General features: G+C 46.3%; 1 protein-coding gene across 4 annotated transcripts in view; it reads left to right on the top strand.

Moving 5' to 3' along the window:
- CNBD2 (cyclic nucleotide binding domain containing 2) overlaps positions 1-24,219 on the top strand; it is a 68,372-nt gene that overhangs the window by 13,914 nt on the left and 30,239 nt on the right. The window contains exons 1-5 of one of the 4 annotated variants that reach the window (XM_088843823.1): positions 2,744-3,056; positions 5,915-6,052; positions 10,067-10,120; positions 18,772-18,935; positions 23,660-23,816. In XM_088843823.1, the coding sequence (XP_088699949.1) occupies positions 3,006-3,056; positions 5,915-6,052; positions 10,067-10,120; positions 18,772-18,935; positions 23,660-23,816 (564 nt within the window). In that variant the 5' untranslated portion in view covers positions 2,744-3,005. Of the gene's footprint in view, positions 1-2,743; positions 3,057-5,914; positions 6,053-10,066; positions 10,121-18,771; positions 18,936-23,659; positions 23,817-24,219 lie in introns of those variants that run through there. The other 3 variants (XM_055436630.2, XM_088843821.1, XM_088843822.1) reach the window with 3 other exon arrangements.

The raw sequence follows: 24,219 nt of genomic DNA, 5'->3' as shown, positions 1-24,219 counted from the left end.
TGCCATAAGGGTAGTGTCATCTGCATATCTGAGGTTATTGATATTTCTCCCAGCAATCTTGATTCCAGCTTGTGCTTCTTCCAGCCCAGCGTTCCTCATGATGTACTCTGCATATAAGTTAAATAAGCAAGGTGACAATATACAACCTTGACGTACACCTTTTCCTATTTGGAACCAGTCTGTTGTTCCATGTCCAGTTCTAACAGTTGCTTCCTGACCTGCATACAGGTTTCTCAAGAGGCAGGTCAGGTGGTCTGGGATTCCCATCTCTTTCAGAATGTTCCACAGTTTATTGTGATCTACACAGTCAAAGGCTTTGGCATAGTCAATGAAGCAGAAATAGATGTTTTTCTGAAACTCTCTTGCTTTCTCCATGACCCAGCAGATGTTGGCAATTTGATCTCTGGTGCCTCTGCCTTTTCTAAAACCTGCTTGAACATCTGGGAGTTCACGGTTTACATACTGCTGAAGCCTGGCTTGGAGAATTTTGAGCATGACTTTACTAGAGTGTGAGATGAGTGCAATTGTGCGGTAGTTTGAGCATTCTTTGGCATTGCCTTTCTTTGGGATTGGAATGAAGACTGACCTCTTCCAGTCCTGTGGCCATTGCTGAGTTTTCCAAATCTGCTGGCATATTGAGTGCAGCACTTTCACAGCATCATCTTTCAAGACTTGAAATAGCTCAACTGGAATTCCATCACCTCCACTAGCTTTGTTAGTAGTGATGCTTTCTAAGGCCCACTTGACTTCACATTCCAAGATGTCTGGCTGCAGGTCAGTGATCACATTATCGTGACTATCTTGGTCGTGAAGATCTTTTTTGTACAGTTCTTCTGTGTATTCCTGCCACCTCTTCTTAATATCTTCTGCTTCTGTTAGGTCCATACCATTTCTGTCCTTTATCAAGCCCATCTTTGCATGAAATGTTCCCTTGGAATCTCTAATTTTCTTGAAGAGCTCTCTTGTTTTTCCTATTCTGTTGTTTTCCTCTATTTCTTTGCATTGATCACTGAGGAAGTCCTTCTTATCTCTCCTTGCTATTCTTTGGAACTCTGCATTCAGATGCTTATATCTTTCCTTTTCTCCTTTGCTTTTCGCCTCTCTTCTTTTCACAGCTATTTGTAAGGCCTCCTCAGACAGCCATTTTGCTCTTTTGCATTTCTTTTCCATGGGGATGGTCTTGGTCCCTGTCTCCTGTACAATGTCACGAACCTCCGTCCAGAGTTCATCAGGCACTCTATCAATCAGATCTAGTCCCTTAAATCTATTCCTCACTTCCACTGTATAATCATAAGGGATTTGATTGAGGTCATATCTGAATGGTCTAGTGGTTTTCCCTACTTTCTTCAATTTAAGTCTGAACTTCGCAATAAGCTCCTGGTCTTGTTTTCGCTAACTGTATACAACTTCTCCATCTTTGGTTGCAAAGAATATAATCAATCTGATTTCGGTGTTGACCATCTGGTGATGTCCATGTGTAGAGTCTTCTCTTGTGTTGTTGGAAGAGGGTGTTTGCTATGACCAGTGCCTTCTCCTTACCTATTATTAATAAATAGAATTTGATAGTTTTCTTTCTTTTTATGCTCTGGAACAGTTTAAGAAACATCTGGTGGACACAGGGAAGGAGAGGATGGGTCAAATTGAGAGAGTAACATTGAAACATACACATTGCCATGTGTAAAATACAGAGCCAGTGGGAATTTGCTGTATGATGCAGGGAGCTCAAACCTGGTATTCTGTGACAACCTAGCGGGGTGGGATGGGCTGGGAGGTGGGGAGGGTGGCTCAAGAGGGAGGGGACTTTTGAGAGTCCCTTGGACTACAAGGAGGTCAAACCAGTCAGTCCTAAAGGAAATCAGTTCTGAATATTCATTGGAAGGATTGAAGCTGAAGCTCCAATACTTTGGCCACCTGATGCAAAGGGCTGACACATTGGAAGAGATCCTGATGCTTGAAAAGATTGAGAGCAAAAGGAGAAGAGGGCAGCAGAGGATAAAATGGCTGGATAGCATCACCTATTCAATGGACATAGTTTGAGCAAACTCCAGGAGATAGTGAAGGATAGGGAAGCCTGGCGTGCTGCAGTCCATGGGGTCCCAAAGAGTGGGAGATAACTTAACGACTGAACAGTAACAGCGTCATGTTTGATCTAGTAGAAAAAAGTATTTTAGAACTTTAATACTGTACTTTTGGAAGGACCTCAGCGTCATTGAGTTCTAGTCACCAAGTTCCTTTTGTTAAAAAAAAAAAAAAATATTGGCTGCACTGGGTCTTATTTATGCAGCATGCAGAATCTTTAGTTTGGGCAGGTAGGATCTAGGTTCCCCAGCCAGGGATTGAACTCAGGCCCCTTGTATTAGGAGTGCAGAGTCTTAACCCCTGGACCACCAGGGAAGTCCCTCATCAAGTTCCTTTTAACACTTGGCACCCCATATTAGTTGAGGACTTCCAGTTTGCTGAGTGTTCCTGATTTGCTGATTTAACAAGATTATGAGATAGTGCCACATACCTACACTCCAGGGCTGTCTCCAATTTCTAATCCTCAACATGGTCCCCAGGCTGAGATTTTGGATGCCCCTACCCCCATCCCAGAAGCCTCCTTCTTTCTCTGAGCTGGCCATGACTCTGCAGTCATTTAGCTACTTGGAGCCTCAGCCTCACATAGGGAGTGGGTACAAAGCCCCTCACCTTGGAATAGTTGTGAGGATTAACTGAAATAATGCGTCTGAGTGCTCACTAAATGTTAGATTCCCAGATTCCAGTTACTTTCCGTTACCCTGTCTTCCTTCCAGAATCTTCAAGTGTGACATAAGGAGGTTCTGAGAATAGATTCGTTAGAACAAGGCTTCCAGCCATTGTGGTTGGGTATGAGGAATGGAGAGGAGCTCTTACCTTGCCACTGAGGGAAACTTTGATTTCTAGTATAACTGGATGCTTGGGAGAGATTTGTGGTCCTACCCTTGAAAGGCAAAGGGATTGCTGTACCATTTGCCAATTCAGGAACCATGAATAGATATATGGTGTCCCATTCCTGGCAGATCCTGAGGAAGAAATTGGTGAGGAGTGTCAAGGGCCCTGGGAGGAAGAGTGGAAGATTGAACAGATAGGTATTTTGAAGAAGGGAGATGCAGGTATGGGAGGTGGCCTTGGATAAACAAGGCCACCCTGTACCTGTTGGAGTCGCAAAGCAGACAGTTTCTGATTAGGCTTCAGAAAGACTGAATTCTCACCTTTGCCCTGAAGCCTACTCTGCCCTTGGCATTGGCTGCATTTGGAGCCCCTGAGAACTGCTCTGAACTCACCCTTCATGCTATTAGGAGATTCAGAGAGAATAATGCACAGCATCAGGGTAGGGTAATAGATTAAACTTATGGACTCTGGAGCCAGACTTCCTGGGTTCAAATCTCTATCACTGGGACTTCTGAGTTTCCAGTGCAGGGGGCATGGGATCTTATCCTTGGTTGGGGAACTAGGTTTCAACATGCCATGCTGGGCAGCTGAATGAATAAATAAATAGATGCAACTTAAAAAAAAAAAACAACTGTTTTAAAACAAAGCAATCCCCCCAATCCCTATCACCTATTAGCCATATGACTAATAATAGTATTAGGCAGGTTACTTGATTTGCTGTACCTCTTTTCTGTAAAGGGTAATAATAACATTAGTACCTACTGCACTGATTTATTGTTGAGGGTTCAATAAGTCAATACATGTAACAGGCTTAGAATAGTGCCTGACAATGGCCAATTGTATTCAATCAGTATTAATTTTATTTAAAAATTTTATTATTTTTTTGGCCACACTATGTAGCTTGTGGGATCTTAGTTCCCAGCTGCTGCTGCTGCTGCTAAGTCACTTCAGTCGTGTCTGACTCTGTGCGACCCCACAGACGGACGTCCACCAGGCTCCCCCGTCCTTGGGATTCTCCAGGCAAGAACACTGGAGTGGGTTGCCATTTCCTTCTCCAATGCATTAAAGTGAAAAGTGAAACTGAAGGCGCTCGGTCGTGTCCAATTCTTCGCGACCCCATGGACTGCAGCCTACCAGGCTCCTCCGTCCATGGGATTTTCCAGGCAAGAGTACTGGAGTGGGGTGCCACTGTCTTCTCCAGACCAGGGCTCAAATAGGTGCCCACAGTGAAAGTATAGAGTCCTAACCTCTGGATCACCAGGGAATTCCCAATAAATATTAAATTTTATTGATAAAGCTTTTCCCAATATTTCCTTTAGATATATGATTTAAAAAAAAATTATTTAGTTACTGGGACTTCCCTTGTGGTCAGTGGCTAAGAATCCACGCTCCCAATGCAAGGGGTCTAGATTCAATCCCTGGTCAGGGAACTAGATCCCACATGCTGCAACTAAGAGTTTGCATACTGCAAGTAAGACCCAGAGCAGAAAAATAAATATTTCAAAAAAATATTATAGTTACGGACAAAGTGCCTCACCATCGCAACTCCCTTTCTCACTGGAAATCACTTTCCAGAAACTGATGTGTCTCTTTCCTATCTGTATGTTAAAATTTTATTACAAGTGTGTGCATCCATAAGCAGCTGCCGTGTGCGGCACATTTTTCAAAGTGGTTTCATATGGCAGCTCATTTCACCTTTTTTCCACTCAGAAGTATGTGTTTTGCCCACAATGATACAGACACACACTGGTGCCATGTCCAGTCCTTTGACTTTATCGAATGTAGTTTTCTTATCTGTCCCTAACATAGCTTTCACAGCTTGTTGTTATGAACCAGGAGTCAGTCAAGGTTCATGTTTTGCACTTGTTTAGAGTATTATTAATCTAGAACATCCCTCATACTTTATTTTTTTCCTCACGAGATTGACTTTTTGAGGAAACTGGGTGAGTTGTTGTGGAGGTTGTGTTATAATCTAGGTTTGTCTCTTTGATGTTGAACTTGCTTCCCTGTTACCCATGCTTACTTGGCAGGTAGGGGAAGACTCCCTTAATCCTCAGTTCACACTGGGTTGGAGAGATTTGTTCTCAGCTCCAATTCCAAATTCCAGAGAAAAGACAGGATGGCCTCTCTTGGATTAGGTGCTACATGAGTTTTCTTTTCAGGGCTGTACCACAGTGACTTAGAACAGCACATATTTATTTTTAATTTTTTGGCTGAAGGGAATGGCAACCTACTCCAGTATTCTCACCTGGAGAATCCCATGGACAGAGGAGCCTGGCAGGATACAGTCCATGGGGTCACAAAGAGTCAAACTCAACTGAGCGACCAACACATTTTGGCCGCACTGCGCAGTGTGTGGGATCTCAGTTCCCCGACCAGGATCGAACCCGTGGCCCCTGCAGTGGAAGCACAGAGTCTTAAACACTGAACCACCAGGGAAGTACCCACAGCACACATTTATTATCTGAGGGAGGCTAGAAGTGTGGTGCGTATTAAAATCCAGATGTTAGCAGGTCTGTGTTCCTTTCTCGAGGATGGAAGAAGGAACTCATTTCCTTGACTTCCTGTCTTCTAGAGACCACCGACATTCCTTGCCTCAGGGCCCCTCCCTCTGTCTTCAGAGCCAGCAGTGTTGCATCTCCTTCAGATCCATCTGAGTTCAGCATGCAGGCTTTCCCCATCACCCCTCACTGCCTGTGGTTACTTGTGCACATTACTGGACTGAAGTAAAGGACTTTAAAGCCGGGCTGGTGAATGTTTCAACACCTGGCTCCTGGAGAGGGAGATGCCCCATCTATAATAGTTGCCAGTTTCTAGGGCATAAATACTCCCATACTAGTCAATTTCAAGCTACCAATAGGATTTCAGCAGACTTGAAAACTTCCTGAAGATGTAGCTATGCATTTAATCCTGTTACATTTCACCTTGCTCAGCACTATCCAGCTTGCTGTTGGCTGTTGAAATCAGCTAGTTTCCAGGGATCCTGTTTGTTTTGTTTCCACAGGGTCTGTACCAGCTCTCCATGGACATTATCATGATGAACCGAGTGTGTAAAATGTTCCGTCAAGGCCTCAGGGGATTTCGGGAATATCAGATCATTGAGACTGCTCACAGAAAGCACCCTATCTTCTCTTTCTGGGATGTAAGCTGCTGGGCTTAGCAGGTTTATAAGAGGGTTTAAAGGGGTCCAACGAATAGCACCTCACTTCCCAAACCAAGTTCTGAATCAACTGAGAGAGAAGACGAAGGATGAAGCAGATGGGAGGACCAGCTGCCACTTGTGTTGATGAGGAATCCTCCATTGGGTGTCATCAAGCCAGATGCGTACCTAATACTAAACCCCAGAATGAGACAGTGTTACCGACGACCCCAGTCAGGGGCAGTATTGGACCAAGGCAAGCCTCCACTGCAGTAGCAGGGTTTCCTGCCCTCCTTTCATAGCAGAGATGGGCAGAGCGGAATGTGGACTTGAAGGGAGGGAGGTGGGGGTAATCGTGGTCTATTTCTTCTTCCAGATTTACCAGAGAGTTTTAAGTTACTCCCTCTCAGTGTGAAAGGAGCAGGGCTAGTCATGTTCTGCTAGTACAACTCCCTCCACATGGAGAGAAGCATCAGGAGTGGGGAGGGAGCCATCTCCCTTCCAAGGGCAATCAAAACAGCCAAAAGAAACCCGGGAGTCACAATGGAGCCAGGATTTCCCACATACCTCCCAACTTCATCTCGTCTGCCTTCTTTCCTTCTGTCCTGTCCCTCCACCTGGACAAGAAGGAGACATTTGCAGGACCACCCTGGTGACCATGCTTTCTAGATTTTCTAGAAGGTCTCAATTTCAGATAATTTATCGTAGCGGTGGATCCTGAGGCCCTTTTTGGCTCAAAAAAGATCACCTTTCTGTTAGGTTGTTCTGGGTCCCCAAAGGTGTGTTCATTACTATCCGGGGCTCCAAGGTTTCCTCATCCAGTTCCTGAACAAACCCTACCCAGAATCCTGTTTGCCAAAAGTGACTAGACCCAGCCCCCCCACCCCACCCCCACCCCCCACATTTGGTGATTCCCTCTAAAGTATTTCCCAGCATGGTTTCTGAAGGCTTGCAGCCAAGGAGAGGGTCACAGAGGGGTGGTGATGGGGGACAGGGAAGTGTCTTAGATTGGTTTCTAAGGGGACAGCAGGTAATGTAACTGTGTGTCTGTGGCTGAGTTGAAGATGTCGCAGGAAGTAGGCACCTGGGAGCAGCTGGAGGAGAAGGATCTGAGCGACTGAACTGAACTGAACTGAAAGACATTCAAATTTACTTGTTTTGAAGATGCTATGCTATGCTGCCAATAAGTCTGCAGCCAGATTCTGCCCTGAGATGAGAAGGGATAGAGTAGGAGAATCGTAACCTCAGGAAGGACATTCTGGTACAGGCTGTCACACGGTGGTGAAGGGAAGGGCCCTGGAGACCAGGAGTCTCCGGGTTACCAGAAGATTTGGGGTGATGCCTGGGCAGCTGGACACTAAAGACCAGATAACAGACTTGTCATCAGGGGAGTGCGAGGCTAAACTTAACAACGTTGCTCTGTCCGGATGGGCCAGCCTATGGGGGTCATACGGCTTCCAGGCAGGGAACCCGGCGGGCTGGGGAGAAGCGTCAGGAAGAGAGCCATAGACCAGTTTTCAGTGAAATATGTGAGTCCATATCTCTCTGAATACTACATCTTTCTTTCATCAGCCTCCCTGAGAAGCACCAGATGGATGCACAAACTATAAATGGAGGGAGAAGACGGAGATCCAAGTGGGCTCTGGGGGAGGGGTGAGGTGTGCTCAGAGAAATGAATGAGGGTCCTAGTGTGGCTCAGCTGATAAAGAATCTGCTTGCAATGCGGGAGACCTGGGTTCCATCTCTGGGTTGGGAAGATCCCCTGGAGAAAGGAAAGGCTACCCACTCGAGTATTCTGGCCTGGAGAATTCCATGGACTATAATCCATGGGGTCACAAAGAGTCGGACATGACTGAGCAACTTTCACTTTCCACTTTCCCTAGTGTAGCACAGGATGGTGGTCAGGGACTTGTTTGTCCCTGTTTTCCCTTCTTCTCCCCCCATCGTAGCATTTTCCCTCTTTCTCTGCCCCTTTCTCTACTCTTTCCACATCCTCCCTGCATCTGTTAGGAAATAGGGTTGGATTAGTTCATCCCTAGGCCTTGACTAGATGGACCTTGGTTGGCAAATTAGTGTCTCTGCTTTTTAATATGCTGTCTAGTTTGGTCATGACTTTCCTTTCAAGGAGTAAGCATCTTTTAATTTCATGGCTGCAGTCAGCATCCGCAGTGATTTTGGAGCCCCAAAAAATAAAGTCTGACACTGCTTCCACTGTTTCCCCATCTATTTCCCATGAAGTGATGGGACCAGATGCCATGATCTTTGTTTTCTGAATGTTGAGCTTCAAGCCAACTTTTTCACTCTCCTCTTTCACCTTCATCAAGAGGCTTTTTAGTTCTTCTTCACTTTCTGCCATAAGGGTGCTGTCATCTGCATATCTGAGGTTATTGATATTTCTCCCGGCAATCTTGATTCCAGCTTGTGCTTCTTCCAGCCCAGCGTTCCTCATGAAGTACTCTGCATATAAGTTAAATAAGCAGGGTGACAATATACAACCTTGACGCACTCCTTTTCCTATTTGGAACCAGTCTGTTAAAAAGCAGAGATGTTACTTTGCCAACCAAGGTCCGTCTAGTCAAGGCTATGATTTTTCCAGTGGTCATGTATGGATGTGAGAGTTGGACTGTGAAGAAAGCTGATCGCCGAAGAATTGATGCTTTTGAACTGTGGTGCTGGAGAAGACTCTTGAGAGTCCCTTGGACTGCAAGGAGATCCAACCAGTCCATTCTAGAGGAGATCAATCCTGGGTGTTCATTGGAAGGACTGATGCTAAAGCTGAAACTCCAATACTTTGGCCACCTCATGCGATGAGTTGACTCACTGGAAAAGACTCTGATGCTAGGAGGGATTGGGGGCAGGAGGAGACGGGGATGACAGAGAATGAGATGGCTGGATGGCATCACCAGCTCGATGGACATGAGTTTGAGTGAACTCCGGGAGTTGGTGATGGACAGGGAGGCCTGATGTGCTGTGATTTCATGGGGTTGCAAAGAGTCGGACATGACTGAGTGAACTGAACTGAACTGAACTGAAGACCTCCTACACCCCTTCTTCCTGGCCATCCTTTAGACTAGGACCGTTTCATTGTGTGGTTCTTGGGCAACTTCCTTCACCCACTTCAAGTCCCTAGCAGGGCTGCTCAATATTACCTGCTTTGTCCTGATGATGAAATAGAATAAGATAAGCCGTGCCTGGCTTGCTATAGGCACTTAGTGAAGGGAGGCTTCATTTGTTCCTTCCTTTTGTATCCCTCTTTCTTTTTCCCCTTCCATACAGTAAGTTCCCTACAAACAAACCTTCAATTTGAGAACTTTCCAAGATGCACACGTGCATGCCATCAGTGTCAGATGTGAGTGAAACTGCAGCTGGCCCTCTGTCTCCTACTGCTGACCTCCCTCAGCTCTACCGTCTCCCACCTCCCCTTCCTCCTCCAATCAGTAACTTCTGGCCTGTTCACTCGATGCCAGCACCTGTGTGCCAGGTGTGGCACTGTACTACTGAACTTTTCAGGATACTGTACTGTCAGATTAAAATTGTTTTCTGTATTTTGTTTCTTTTTTATGCATTATTTGTGTGGAAAGTATTACGTACCTATTACAGTACAGTACTATACAGCCGATGGTGTTAGTTGGGTTTCCAGGCTAAGTTTGTTGGACTTATGAACAAACTGGACTTAGAAAGGCGCTCTCGGAATGAAACTCATTCGTTTGTAGGGGACTTACTGTACTTCCCTCCCCTTCTCTTTTGCTTCTGTTTCCTCTTTTGGCTTCCCCTCCTTCCTCTCTTTGTCCTCCTTTCCCTCTCCCCACCCCTGATCTCTCTCCCTCTGTCTCCATAATAACATATTGTCAGTTCTGGGCCCAAGTCTTGTGCAAAGTTGGGCTTTTGAGCAGGGGTGGATGTTTCTCAAGGCTGCCTGCCTTGCATGGTGGTCTAGATATGCAGAAGGGTCTCAGTGCAAAATTCTAGAAGCAGTCTGGCAGATTCTCCTTCCTCTCCTATTTTTGTTTTTTCCAGAAGAAGAAACAAGGCCGAATCACATTTGATACTATGGACTTCGTTGCAGAGTCGGTAAGTATAGAAAGCTCTCACCTTCTGCTGGGAATTTTTTTTTTTCTGCCTCATAGCCTCAGAGAAGCCCTGGGCTGGGTATCAGGACCGTTGGGTTCAGATCAGGTTCTGCTGCCAACCCAGTGTGCCATCCAGAGCTAGCCACTTAATTTCCTCACCTATGAAATAGTTGCTCTCAGAGGTCCCTTTCAGTTCTGGCATCCCAAGACTATGAGCCCACCCCCCACCCTGAACCCATTGTTGCTTTATTTATTTTAATATTCATTATTTTTTACATTTTACTTTATTACTGTTATTACTTTTTAATTTTATTTTTGGCTGTGCGTGGACTTTTCTCTGGTTGCAGTGCATGGGCTTCTCATTGCGGTGGCCGCTCGTTGCAGAGCACAGGCTCTGGACATGTAGGCTTCATAGTTTCGGCTTGAGGGTTCTGGAGCATGGGCTTGGAGGTTGTGGTGCACAGGCTGAGTTGCTCCCTGGCATCTGGGATCTTCTCTGACCAGGGGTCGAACCCATGTTGTCTTCATTGGCAGGTGGATTCTTAACCACTGGACCACTTGGGAAGTCCACATTGTTGCTTTATAGCTGAGCCGAACCAGCAGGGGAGATCTCCTGCGCTTGGCCCAGTGGGAAAGAGTGGAAGGCAAAGCAGAGGCTGTGAGAGTTGCAGACAGAGGAGAAATAATCAGTGAGGCGGGAGAAGCCCTGACGGGTGAACTCCCCAGACTTTCCGAGAGATGCTGGGCACGTCTGTCCTTGACCTGGGCTTGGGTGGCCACCTGAGGGGGGAACGCCTTCGTGCGGCTTTGTGGTTGTTGTTCAGTTGTTCCGTCGCTCAGCTGTGTCCGACTCTCTGTGACCCCATGGACTGCAGCATGCTTCCCTGTCCATCATCATATCCTGGAGCTTGCGCAAACTCCCGTCCATCGAGTCGGTGATGCCCTCCAGCCATCTCCTCCTCTGTTGTCCCCTTCTCCTCCTGCCTTCCATCTTTCCCAGCATCATGTGACTTGGCCTGTGTGATTTCTTCTCTGAATTTCAAGCATTATTATGTTCCCAGCTTCTCTCCAACAAATCCTGGATATTAAATTAAAATTTGAAATTTAATGTCAACTTTAAAGGGGCTTCTCTATTTATAGGAAAAATCTGAAGTTCTCACCCCCATAGACCTGACTCAACCCTGGCCTGGAGCAGCCGTGCTGGTTTTCCTCTCAGGAAGAGCAGGGAGCACAGAGCTTTCTAACAGGTACAGGACCGCCTGGATCGCTCTGCTCCCCTCTCCTCCCTTGGAACCAAGGTGTGGCTTCTATTGCCTGCTTCCAGTGGGCATAATCTAATTTCTCATGTCCCATTATGTATGAAGCACAGTAACTCATCCAAATTCTGAGTTTCTTCAGATTTCAAGACCAGCCAGTGTCAGACGCTGGCCATGAAAGGTTACCCAAATTTTGCCCTTCAGATGGGAGAAACTAGGGGTCTTTTCTGAGGGCCACGGAGCTCTCGAGATGTGGACAATTCTGTGCATAGTAGCAGAGGGAGAGAGGAGGATGCAGAGGGAAAGTCCCCCGTATCGGCAAGGCCTCTCTGGCTCTGTCTCCAACACGGAGAAGGAGAATAAAGACTTGCTTTAAAAACCTGCCCTTTTGTTGTTGTTGTCCAGTCGCTCAGTCGTGTCCGACTCTTTGTGACTCCATGGACTGCAGCACAGGCTTCCCTGTCCATCACCACCTCCCAGAGCTTGCTTAAGCTCGTGCCCATCGAGTCGGTGATGCCATCCAACCTGCCCTTTGAGTGACTGCTAATGGGTACCGGGTTTCTTGTTAGGGTGATTCAAAGGCTCTAAAATCCATTGTAGTGATATCTGTACCACTCTGAATACACTAAAAATTGATCTGGACACTTGCAATGGTGAATCATATATAAATTGTATGTCAGTCAAACTGATACACATGTATATACATATATAAGCTGTCTCTCAGGATAACACTTGAAAGCTAAACTTCAGTATAGTCCATATTAGGACTCTACTAACACTAAACTCGGAGAAGGCACTGTTGCCTGGAAAATCCCATGGACAGAGGAGCCTGGTAGGCTGCAGTCCATGGGGCCGCTAAGAGTCAGACGACTGAGCGACTTCACTTTCACTTTTTACTCTCATGCATTGGAGAAGGAAATGGCAACCCACTCCAGTGTTCTTGCTTGGAGAATCTCAGGGATGGGGGAGCCTGGTGGGCTGTGGTCTCTGGGGTCACATAGAGTCGGACACGAATGACATGACTTAGTAGCAGCAGCAGCAACACTAAACTTCTCAGAAAAATCTTAAGAATTATTGAGGCTTAGAGTCACTGGAAACAACGGGCACATTTCTAAAACATAGTTTCAGTTCAGTTCAGTTCAGTCGCTCAGTCATGTCCGACTCTCCGCGACCCCATGAATCACAGCACGCCAGGCCTCCCTGTCCATCACCAACTCCCGGAGTACACTCAAACTCATGTCCACAGAGTCAGTGATGCCATCCAGCCATCTCATTCTCTGTCGTCCCCTTCTCCTCCCGCCCCCAACCTTTCCCAGCATCAGAGTTTTTTCCAGTGAGTCAACTCGTCGCATGAGGTGGCCAAAGTATTGCAGTTTCAGCTTTAGCATCAGTCCCTCCAATGAACATCCAGGATTGATCTCCTTTAGAATGGACTGGTTGGATCTCCTTGCAGTATAAGGGACTCTCAAGAGTCTTCTCCAACACCACAGTTCAAAAGCACCGATTCTTCGGCGATCAGCTTTCTTCACAGTCCAACTCTCACATCCATACATGACCACGGGAAAAACCATTGCCTTGACTAGACGGACCTTGGTTGGCAAAGTAATGTCTCTGCTTTTTAATATACTATCAAGGTTGGTCATAACTTTCCTTCCAAGGAGCAAGCGTCTTTTAATTTCATGGCTGCAATCAGCATCTGCAGATAGTTTAGAGTGAAAAAAAAGGCAAGTTGCATAAACAATGTCAGCAGTCTTAACATTTATATAAATAAAAGCAAAATCATTCTATATGTACTCTGTGCGCACCTGTATAAGTTTGTAATAATATACATAGGGCTTCCCAGGTGGCTCAGTGGTAAAGAATCTACCTGCCAATACAGGAGACATGGGTTCGATCCCTGATCTGGGAAGATCCCACATGCCTTGGAACAGGTAAGCCTGTGTGCCATAACTATTGAGTCTGTGCTCTGGAGCCCTAGAGCCCGTGCTCCATAACAATAAGAGCCACCTCAATGAGAAGCCCACGCACTGCACCTAGAGAGTAGCCCCTGCTCACTGCAACTAGAGAAAGCCCACTCGCAACAGTGAAGACCCAGCAGAATCAAAAATAAATATAACAAAAACATATATAAATGATTAGTTTTAGTGGTGGGGAGCAGGTCTGGATTAGGTGTGACATGGTACGAGGGGATTTTAACTATCTATTGTTCTGGTTTTTAATGTAAAATAGTCATTATATTGTGTCAGTTTAAAAAATTTTATTTATACATAGGAAAAAGGCAGGAAGCAATAATGCCAGGTGACACAATGGTAAAGAATCCACCTGCCAATTCAGGAGATGCAAGAGATGTGAGTTTAGTCCCTGGCTCGGGAAGATCCCCTGGAGAAGGAAATGGCAATCACTCCAGTATTCTTGCCTGGAAAATTCCATGGACATAGGAGCCTGTTGGGCTATAATCCATGGAGTCATAAAGAGTTGGACATGACTGAGCACGCACACGTACACACACATGCAAAAATGCCACATGTTAATGGTTGATTCTGTGTGGCCCCTCTTATTTTCCTGTATCCTTCCTGTATTTTAGAGCAGGAGTCCCCAGCCCCAGAGTTGTGGACCACTACCGTCCATGGCCTGTTAGGAACTGGGCCACACAACAGGAGGTGAGTGGTGGGCGAGCCAGTGATGCTTCAGCTGCCACTCCCCATCAGTCCTCATCACTTGCGTTATCACCCGAACCATCCCCCTGACCTGGTCTGTGGGAAAAATGTCTTCCACGAAACCAGTCCCTGATGCCTAAAAGGTTAGGGACCGCTGTGCTAGAGGACCACAGTGAGGGAATAGCTAGCCTGAAGTGAGTGAAATTGACAGTGCTGAGGAATGGTGTTTGAGAAACAGTCAGGGCTGTGTTTGAGTGATACTTCCTTTTCTTCATTCCAGATTTTTTTTTGAGCTCCTTAGGTAGGCCTCGGTCTGTGTCTGTGGTGGGAAATACAGTCGGCTCCCTGTATCTTTGTAGCAGGTTCCACATCCTCGGATCCAACCCACCATAGGTAGAGAATATTCAGAAAAGGAAAATTCCAGACAGTTCCAAAAAGCAAAATTGAAATAAATAGTTGCAGGCAGTAACTATTTATTGTATTTACAACATTTACGTAGGGTTTACATTGCGTTAGGTATTTTAAGTAATCTTGAAATGATTTAAAGTATATGAGAGGACATACAAATACTCCACCATTTTAAGGGAGGGAATTGAGCAACAGCAGATTTTATTTTATTTATTTATTTATTTTATTATTATTTTTTTTTTATTGGAAGCTAATTACTTTATAATATTATATTGGTTGGTTTTGCCATACATTGACATGAATCCGCCCCGGGTGTACATGTGTTCCCCTTCTTGAACCCCTCTCCCACCTCCCTCCTCCCCATCCCATCCCTCTGGGTCATCCCCGTGCACCAGCCTGGAGCATCCTGTATCATGCGTCGAACCTGGACCGGTGATTCGTTTCACATATGATAATATACATGTTTCAATGCCATTCTCCCAAATCATCCCACCCTCACCCTCTCCCACAGAGTCCCAAAGACTGTTCTATACACCTGTGTCTCTTGTGCTATCTCGTATACAGGGTTAAGGTTACCATCTTTCTAAATTCCATATATATGCGTTAGTATATGTATTGGTGTTTTTCTTTCTGGCTTACTTCACTCTGTATAATAGGCTCCAGTTTCATCCACCTCATTAGAACTGATTCAAATGCATTCTTTTTAATGGCTGAGTAATACTCCATTGTGTATATGTACCAAAGCTTTCTTATCCATTCGTCTGCAGATGGACATCTAGGTTGCTTCCATGTCCTGGCTATTATAAACAGTGCTGCAATGAACATTGGAGTACATGTGTCTCTTTCAATTCTGGTTTTCTCGGTGTGTATGCCCAGGAGTGCGATTGCTGGATCATATGGCAGTTCTATTTCCAGTTTTTCGAGGAATCTCCACACTGTTCTCCATAGTGGCTGTACTAGTTTGCATTCCCACCAACAGTGTAAGAGGGTTCCCTTTTCTCCACACCCCGTCCAGCATTTATTGCACATAGACTTTTGGATAGCAGCCATTCTGACTGGTGTGAAATGGTATCTCATTGTGGTTTTGATTTGCATTTCTCTGATTATGAGGGACATTGAGCATTTTTTCATGTGTTTGTTAGCCATCTTTATGTCTTCTTTGGAGAAATGTCTGTTTAGTTCTTTGGCCCATTTTTTGATTGAGTCGTTTATTTTTCTGGAATTGAGCTGCAGGAGCTGCTTGTATATTTTGGAGATTAGTCCTTTATCAGTTGCTTCATTTGCTATTATCTTCTCCCATTCTGAAGGCTAACAGCAGATTTTAGTATTGACAGGGGTTCTGAAACCAATCCACCCCTCCCCGCCCCACCTGAGTGGATACGAGGAACAGGATGACTGTAACATTCACACCTGCCCTTAAGGAGCTAACGGGAGTTAAGGTGATGGAACTTACTCAGAAAGATAAATAACAATCTGTAGGAATCCACAGAAGGGGGTCTCGAGGGTTAAGCGTGGTTAGAAGGATTTCCTGGAGGAATTAGGGCCCCAAGTGAGCCTGGTTCATAGAGGCCAGAGGTATCTGTGTTCTGCCATAAGTAGACCCTATAGTAGAAGTCCTAATGGTTACTGATATTGAGAGAGAGAGAAGAAGAAATGGATTCGGACTATAAAAAAGACTGTGACACTTCCATAACCCTTGCTCTGCATCAGGTACACTGTAAGCCCTTGACAATAGTAACTCTGGTTTGCCCCTATAGTTTCTGTTATTATCAGACAGGGAAACTGGGTCTCTGGGAGAAGAGACTTGTGCTGGGACACACAGCTGGCTGGGAAGAAGCAGGACCAAGTTCAAACCCAACATCTGGTGCCCAAGCCTGTGCGCATTTAACCACTATGCTACACTGCCTTTCCGAGTGGGTGTGCGTGTGATGACCAGAATTCTCATCGTGACCCACTTTTCTTTTGCTTCAAGACAGTTACTTTTATGTAAGATGCCGACATTTCATCCTCACTTTCATAAATATTTATTTCATCGAGTGTCCACTACAGGTGAGACATTCTAAGAGTGGTAAACAAGGTGGATGAGGGCACTGTTGTGTTTATTTTTAAAAAAGATTTTCTTCACTTGGACCATTTTTAAAGTCTTTGTTGAATTTGTTACAATATCGCATCTGCATTTTTTTTTTTTTGGCCGTGATCTTAGCTTGGATCTTAGTATGGATTGAATCCATACCCCATTCATTGGAAGGTGAAGTGTTAACCACTGGACCACCATGAAGTCCTTATTGTGTTTATATTGGGGCTTATATTCTAGAACACTTTTGTTCAATCAAACTCTCAGTGACAATGGAAATGTTTAGTAGTCTGCATTATCCAGTACAGTAGCCAGCAGACTCATTTAGCCATTGAGCACTTGTCACTAGTGGGAATGAGGGACTAATTTTTTTATTCGGATTTTATTTATTCATTTATTGGCTGCACTGGGTCTTCGTTGCTGTGCCTGGGCTTTCTCTAGTTGTGTCAAGTGGGGACTACTCTCTAGTTGTGAGGCTTGGGCTTCTCACTGCAGTGGCTTCTCACTGCTGAGCACAGGCTCGAGGGCGTGGGCTCAGGAGTTGTGGCGCACAGGCTTAGTTGCTCCACAGCATGTGGAGTCTTCCTGGACTGGGGGTTGAACCCGTGTCCCTTGCATCGGAAGGTGAATTCTTAACCGCTGGACCACCAGGGAAGTCCAGGACTAATTCTTAAATTTGACTTAAATAGCTGCATGTGGCTGTTGGCTATCATATTGGACAATGGAGTTCAAGATTTGTGTGTGTGTGTGTGTGTTTAGGGTGGGAAAATGACATAATATATACCTTAACAAAAAAGGGGGCTTCCTGGGTGACTCAAACAGTAAAGAATCTGCCTTCAGTGCAGGAGACCCAGGTTCAATCCCTGAGTTGGGAAGATCCCCTGGAGAAAGGCATGGCAACCCACTCCAGTATTCTTGCCTGGAGAATTCCATGGACAGAGGAGCCTGGCAGGCTCCAGTCCATGGGGTTGAAATAAAAAAGGGGGGGCGGGATTTCCTTGTGGCTCAGCTGGTAAAGAATCCACCTGCAATGCAGGATGTAGGAGACCAGGGTTTGATCCCCTGGTTGGGAAGATCCCCTGGAGAAGGGAAAGGCTACCCACCCCAGTATTCTGGCCTGGAGAATTCCATGGACTGTATAGTCATGGGGTTGCAAAGAGTTGGGACATGACTGAGCGACTTTCACTTTCACAAAAAAGAGTAAGATCATTTCAGAAAGTATTAAATGCTTTGAAGAAAATGATTCTGAGCTTACAGAGTGCTGGGAGGGGCCCTGCTGTTTTAGCTCAGATGATCCAGAAGGGAGTCTCTGAGGATGTGGCACCATATGAGCTAAGAGCAGAATAGAGGAGGAAGTGGCAGCCATATTCTTGTGAAAATCCAGGGGAGGAACATTCCAGGCAGAGGAAACAGTCCAAGCAAAGACTGAAAGACAGGAGTGAGCTTGGCACAGGCAAAAGGTGGGTGGAGACTAGAGAATTGAGGAGAGAGGTAGGAGGTACAGGTGGAGGGCAGTAGGGAGGTAGGGAGTCAGACCACATGGGGCCCCAGGCTGTGGTAGGAGTTCAGATTTTCTCCTGGGACTTCCCTGGTGGTCCTGTGGCCAAGACTCCTTGCTTCTGATGCACGGGGCCCGGGTTTGATTCCTGGCTGGGAAACTAGATTCCACGTGCCGCAACTAATAGATCCCACACATCACAACTAAGATCTAGTGCAGCCAGATACATAGAAATAAATATCACAGCGCTGTTTCCCTGGCAGGTGGGAGTGGTGAGCGAATGCCTGGACCTGCCTGCACCTTGGTCCATGAGTGCTGGCTCAGGAGGGTTAGTTGAGAGTCTCTATAGGTTCTCTTTGTTCCTGAGGCTCCTCACTTGACCGAATCGTGCAATGTGTTGAATGGGCCTAGGGAGCCCCCTTACTGACTGGTGGGGTCAGTGAACGGCAGCGGTTCTTGATCAGTAGTTGGGGACACCAGCCTTGGCATGTAGCAGTTCTAGGTCGCAGTCCTGCCTGGGTGTCTGCATCTGTCAAATGGGGATAATAATCGCGCCATGCTTCTTTGGGCAAAGACACAGCGAGATGGTGTGTGCAAGATGCCTGTCCCGATGCCCGGCACTCAGGGCATACTCACCACGGGTCAGCCACTGTTGTGTGGGAGTGGGAAAGGGTGGGGGCAGGAGTGTGGGGAGTTGCCCACCAGCCTCTGGGGGCAACTGCTGGGTCCTCAGCGTCACTTTGGCTCTCTCTCCCCCAGGGTCACTTCCCTCCAGCGGCCATTCAGATCGCGCAGAAGAAGCCCTCTTGGAGGGCAGAGCACGAGATCCAGTCGCTCTGCAACCTCTTGCAGGTTCTGGACAGTTACCGGAACTACTCGGAGCCCCTGCAGCTGCTCCTGGCCAAGGTCATGCGCTTTGAACGGTCAGTGAGGGGCTTGCCTCTTGGCCCCTGGGCTGGGGCTGGGCCATGCAAGAAGGACCCGGCTGTGAAGGCCACATTGGGTCCACCAGCCCCTCTGTGGGGTGTCAGCTGTGAGAAACCGTCTCTCATTTCACCTTCATGCTCACTGTTACGACTACAGCATGCTGTATCTCAGCCGTTTATTGAGAATCTGCTCAGAATTAAGGAGCCACTGAGTCTGGAGAGGATCTACTTAGAACCTCAGAAAGGATATGGTTAAATTCTCTCTGTCTTCAGATGAGAAAACTAAGGCTGGGGGTGGGGGGGAATTTGTTGTTTTTCAGTGACTTAGTTGTGTCCGACTCTTTGCTACCACATGGACTAAAGCATGCCAAGCTTTCCTGTCTTCACTATCTCCCAGAGTTTGCTCAAACTTATGTCCATTGAGTCGGTGATGTCATCCAACCATCTCATCCTCTGCCATCCCCTTTTCTTCCTGCCCTCAATCTTTCCCAGCATCAGGGCCTTTTCCAGTGAGTCAACTCTTCGAATCAGTTGGCCAAAGTATTGGAGCTTCAGCATCAGTCCTTCCAATGAATATTCAGGGTTGATTTCCTTTAGGATTGACCTATTTAATCTCCTCGTTGTCCACGGGACTCTCAAGAGTCTTCTCCAGCACCACAATTTGAAAGCATCAATTCATTGGTGGTCAGCCTTCTTTATAGTCCAACTCACACACCCGACTACTGGGAAAACCATAGGTTTGGCTAGATGGACCTTTGTTGGCAAAGTGGGGGAATGACTTATCTGAGTTCACCCCCTAAATAAGTAGCAGAGATGAGACTCAAATTCAGGCCTTAAAAGCCAGAAGGAATCACAGATGAGGTACTTCATCCAGGTAGGAAAAAATAGGGGAAGAGTCTGTGAACTTGGATGAGAAAAAATATTATATCTTTTTTCATTACCCTCTTAAATTTATTATTTCCTGCAGTCATGAATATAGGTAACAAACCATTATATAATTTTTTTAACCAAAAGAACTTAGAGATATTATCACATATTTAAGATGTTGCAGATTTCTCAAAAGCCAATTTACATTTATCACATCTTTGAAAAGATGGTAGTTATTAGGTCTGTTGCTAGCTCTTGTTTTGCAGAGAGAGGCAGATATATTGCTGTATCACAAACTTAGATTTTTGTTAACTGTAATTCTGCTTTATTTTCTTTCATACATTTAAAACATTGTTTTGTGAAGCTTTTGCCAGATTGTCAGTTGGTCCATGACACAAAGAAAGGACCAAGTAAATCCCTTGTAGTAGAGAAGCCTAAGAGGTGCTTGTGGTGTTTCCACATTATTTCCAGGAAATTTCACTGGCCTCAGGGGGGCAGCCTAGTAGAATATTTGAGGTAAGACCTGTCTTGAAAATCTAAATGTAAGCTCACTACAGGTTAGTGTTTTGTCTTCCTTCATAGAGGTCACAGTCTAGGGCATAACCACCACTAACTAGATGAACCCTTCATTAACAATGCAGGGTCCATCTCACAGATAATAAAAGCCAGGGAAGGGAGGCAGCCTTCCAGCTGACAGGGCCAAGGGAGTTTCACAGAAGAGGTGGCCTTTGAGCAGGTAGATTTGACAGGTGGAGTTGTAGACAGGACATTGCAGGCAGGGGGAACCATCTTCTTTGTTCCAGTCCAGGGGAGAGGAGAGGGTATCACTGCTATCTTAACTCTAAGATTCGATAGCAGGCAGAATGGTGTCACAGAAAGAAAAGAATCACAGGCCTAGAAACTCTGGAATTTAATGTCCCATCTGCCCTGGTGTGACCTCTGGCAAGCCACTTAACCTTTCTGAGTTTTTTGTGAACATCAGGAGGTCATGATTATTAAAGCTCTCTGCTGGTTGCTTGTTATTTTTGGGACTGGCGGTTAGCAGATCCAATAGGATTCTTCCACTAGAAAGTGACAGAAAATCCAGCCTAGGAAAATGTGTTGATGGCTCATATATCTGAAAAGTCCTGGGATAGTCCTGCAGCTTCAGGCTCAGCTGGATCCAGGGGCTTAGTGTCACCAGTGACCCACAGGCTGTGTCTGTCTGTCTCCATTTCTTGGCACTTCATTTGCATAAGCAGATTATGCAAATATGAATGCAAAGGTGGGTCTCTGGCTGAGACTCCCCCTTCATGGTAGCCAGCCCGCTGTGACAGCCACAGCTCCAAGCTTCCATCTATCCAAGTTCAGTCCACTGGGAAAAGGAGTTACCTCTTCCCAGTTAAGTCAGAGCCTTGGGATTAGTTTTTTCTGAACCAGATTGACCTCACTTGAATCACCAATTGGTCAGTGATGTTCTGATTGCCTGAAAGTCAAGAAAAAGTGTTTCCCCTAAAGGAAAATCAGGGCTGGACTTCCCTGGTGGTTGAGTGGTTAGGAATCTGCCTACTAATGCAGTGGACAGTCTCTGTTCTGTATGGGATCCCTGGTCCAGGAAGATCCCACATGCTGTGGAACAATTAAGCCCATACGCCACAACAACTGAGCCAGTGCTCTTGAGACTCCACTGCAATGAGGAGTCCAGGCACTGAAACAGAGACCTAGCACAGCCAAAAATAAATTAAACAAACAAAAACAAAAATCAGCTGGTGGAAAAAGGTGACCAGACACTTGACAGCAAAAAAAAAAAAAGAAAAAGAAACAGATATCTGCTATAAGAGAGATCTTTCTTCACCCCCCAAATGTTGAATGAGTTGGATGATCTCTGAGGGTCTACCCTGGAATAAAGGCTGGCCTGTATTCTTTTATCCCCAAAGTCTTCTTTCCTGGCTGAATATGCCTGCCTTCTCCAATCTAGTCACTGTTATCTGGGCTGTCTCCTCTTTCCTCTGTTGATAGAGCCTCTGGTTTGTACGTTGTCCTCTCTGCTGGAGCTTACTGTTGTTTCTCTGAATGTGCAGGCTTCCAGCTATCTCTGTGCCTTTGGACATGGTGGTCCTTCTGCCTAGGATTCTCTTCCATCTCTCTGTCACCCTGGATGACTCCACTGACTATCCTGGAGCTTTCTCTGGTCTTCCTAAACTGGGTTAAGTGCCCTTTCTTTGTGCTTCTGAATTAGCCTCTCCTAAAGTGATTTTTTTTTTTTTTGACCGTGCCTTGCAGCTTGCAGGATCTTGGTTCCTTGACCATGGACTGAACCTAGGCAGTGAAAGTATGAAGTCCTAAGCACTGAACCACCAGGGAATTCTCATTTTAAAGCATTTTAAAATCTTATTTACTACTTAACTGTAATTTTGAGAACAAGATTTGTGTCCCTTATCCCTATGCCTGGTAGACACCACTGGTATTTGTCTAACTATTGAATGGATGAATAAATATTAAAAGAGGTGTGGTTTGAACTTGCATTTGAAATATAGAAACTATTCTCCTCTTAGTTTGCTTTGAACCTAGCTATCTCTGCTCTAAAAGCTCTCAGTTGGGTAGTGAGCTATTCAGTTCAGTTCAGTTCAGTCGCTCAGTTGTGTCCGACTCTCCACGACCCCATGAATCACAGCACGCCAGGCCTCCCTGTCCATCACCAACTCCCGGAGTTCACTCAAACTCAGGTCCATCGAGTTGGTGATGCCATCCAGCCATCTCATTCTCTGTCGTCACCTTCTCCTCCCGCCCCCAATCCTTCCCAGCATCAGAGTCTTTTCCAGTGAGTCAACTCGTCGCATGAGGTGGCCAAAGTATTGGAGTTTCAGCTTTACCATCAGTCCTTCCAATGAACACCCAGGATTGATCTCCTTTAGAATGGACTGGTTGGATCTCCTTGCAGTCCAAGGGACTCTCAAGAGTCTTCTCCAGCACCACAGTTCAAAAGCATCAATTCTTCGGCAATCAGCCTTCTTCACAGTTCAACTCTCACATCCATACATGACCACGGGAAAAACCATAGCCTTGACCAGACGGACCTTTGTTGGCAAAGTAATGTCTCTGCTTTTTAATATACTATCAAGGTTGGTCATAACTTGAGCTATTAAGGATCATAATAAAACCATTTATCCATCTTTTTCTATATATGCTCATCTCCATTTTACAGACAGGAGAAACTGAGGCTCAGAGAGGGGATATGAGTCAGCTGCTATCACACAGCTAAGGGCAGAACCAGGATTTGGATCCTAGTTTGACTCTAGAGCCAGTGCTCTAATCATTTAGCTGCTCATCCATTGCTTCCAGCCGTTGTTCATTCATTTATTCAATGACCACTCACTGAGCATTTACTTAGATGCCTATGCAGACTGACCACGGCTGTATTCTCCTGCAGCTTCCGTCTAATGGAGGTGGGAACTGGACACATGTTAGTGAAGAGGTCACGCTTGATGGAGCTGGGGCTGGGCAGTTCTGAGGTCTCTGTAGCCCCAGCTGTGCTTTCAGGCGTGCGTGCATGCTCAGGCGCTTCAGTTGTGTCCAACTCTTTGCGACCCTATGGACTGTAGCCCGCCAGGCTCCTCTGTCTTTGGAATTCTCCAGGCAAGAATACTGGACTGGGTTGCCGTGTCCTCTTCCAGGGGATCTTCCTGACCCAGGGATCAAACAAGAGTCTCTTAGGTCTCCTGCATTGGCAGGCGGGTTCTTTATCACTAGTGCCACCTGGGAAGCCCGTCTGTGCTTTCATACTCCAGAACAAAGAGCAGACCATCTAGATCTCCTCCTAGCAGGGACCAGACGGTGTGTTGCTACGAGACCAACCAGACATGGTCTTTCCCCAGGTTTGGTCGCAGGCGTGTGATTGTCAAGAAGGGCCAGAGGGGCAACAGCTTTTATTTTATCTACCTGGGCACGGTGGCCATGACGGAGGATGAGGATGGCAGCAGTGCCTTCCTGGATCCCCACCCGACGTTGCTGCAAAAGGGCAGCTGTTTCGGGGTGAGCACGGGGGAAGGGTCTGCCCTCCTGGGGTGGGGTTGGGGGTGACAAGACTCCTGCTGGAACCTCCAGGCCAGGCCCAGTCCTGCCTTCTGCTTCATGTGAGTCCCTGCCCTGTTGTGGGTCACCACACCCTCACCTGTCAAATGCCAGTTGAGTTGGGCCTGGTAATGTCCAAGTCCGACCACTTCATCTGTGATGTTTTAAGGAGTATGTTCCCTCTGTAACCCCCAGAGATGCAGTGAACCCTCAGCGAGGGCTCTCCAGCTTCCTTTCCCTTCCTTGGTCAAGCCTGGTTGCCTCTTTTTCCACAGGCAGCATATGGTGGTGGGCGGTGGGGGGGTGGGGGGTCAATCCACAGCAGCAAGGAGTGAGCAGGGGCACAGGATGAGTCAGGGAACCC

This window comes from Moschus berezovskii, chromosome 15 (genome assembly GCF_049115385.1).
Source record: "Moschus berezovskii isolate FMDL1 chromosome 15, NW_MosBer_1.0, whole genome shotgun sequence".
NCBI classification, from domain to species: domain Eukaryota; kingdom Metazoa; phylum Chordata; class Mammalia; order Artiodactyla; family Moschidae; genus Moschus; species Moschus berezovskii.
Note: the sequence above shows the minus strand (reverse complement) of the source record. Positions and strands in the feature narration are given on the sequence as shown.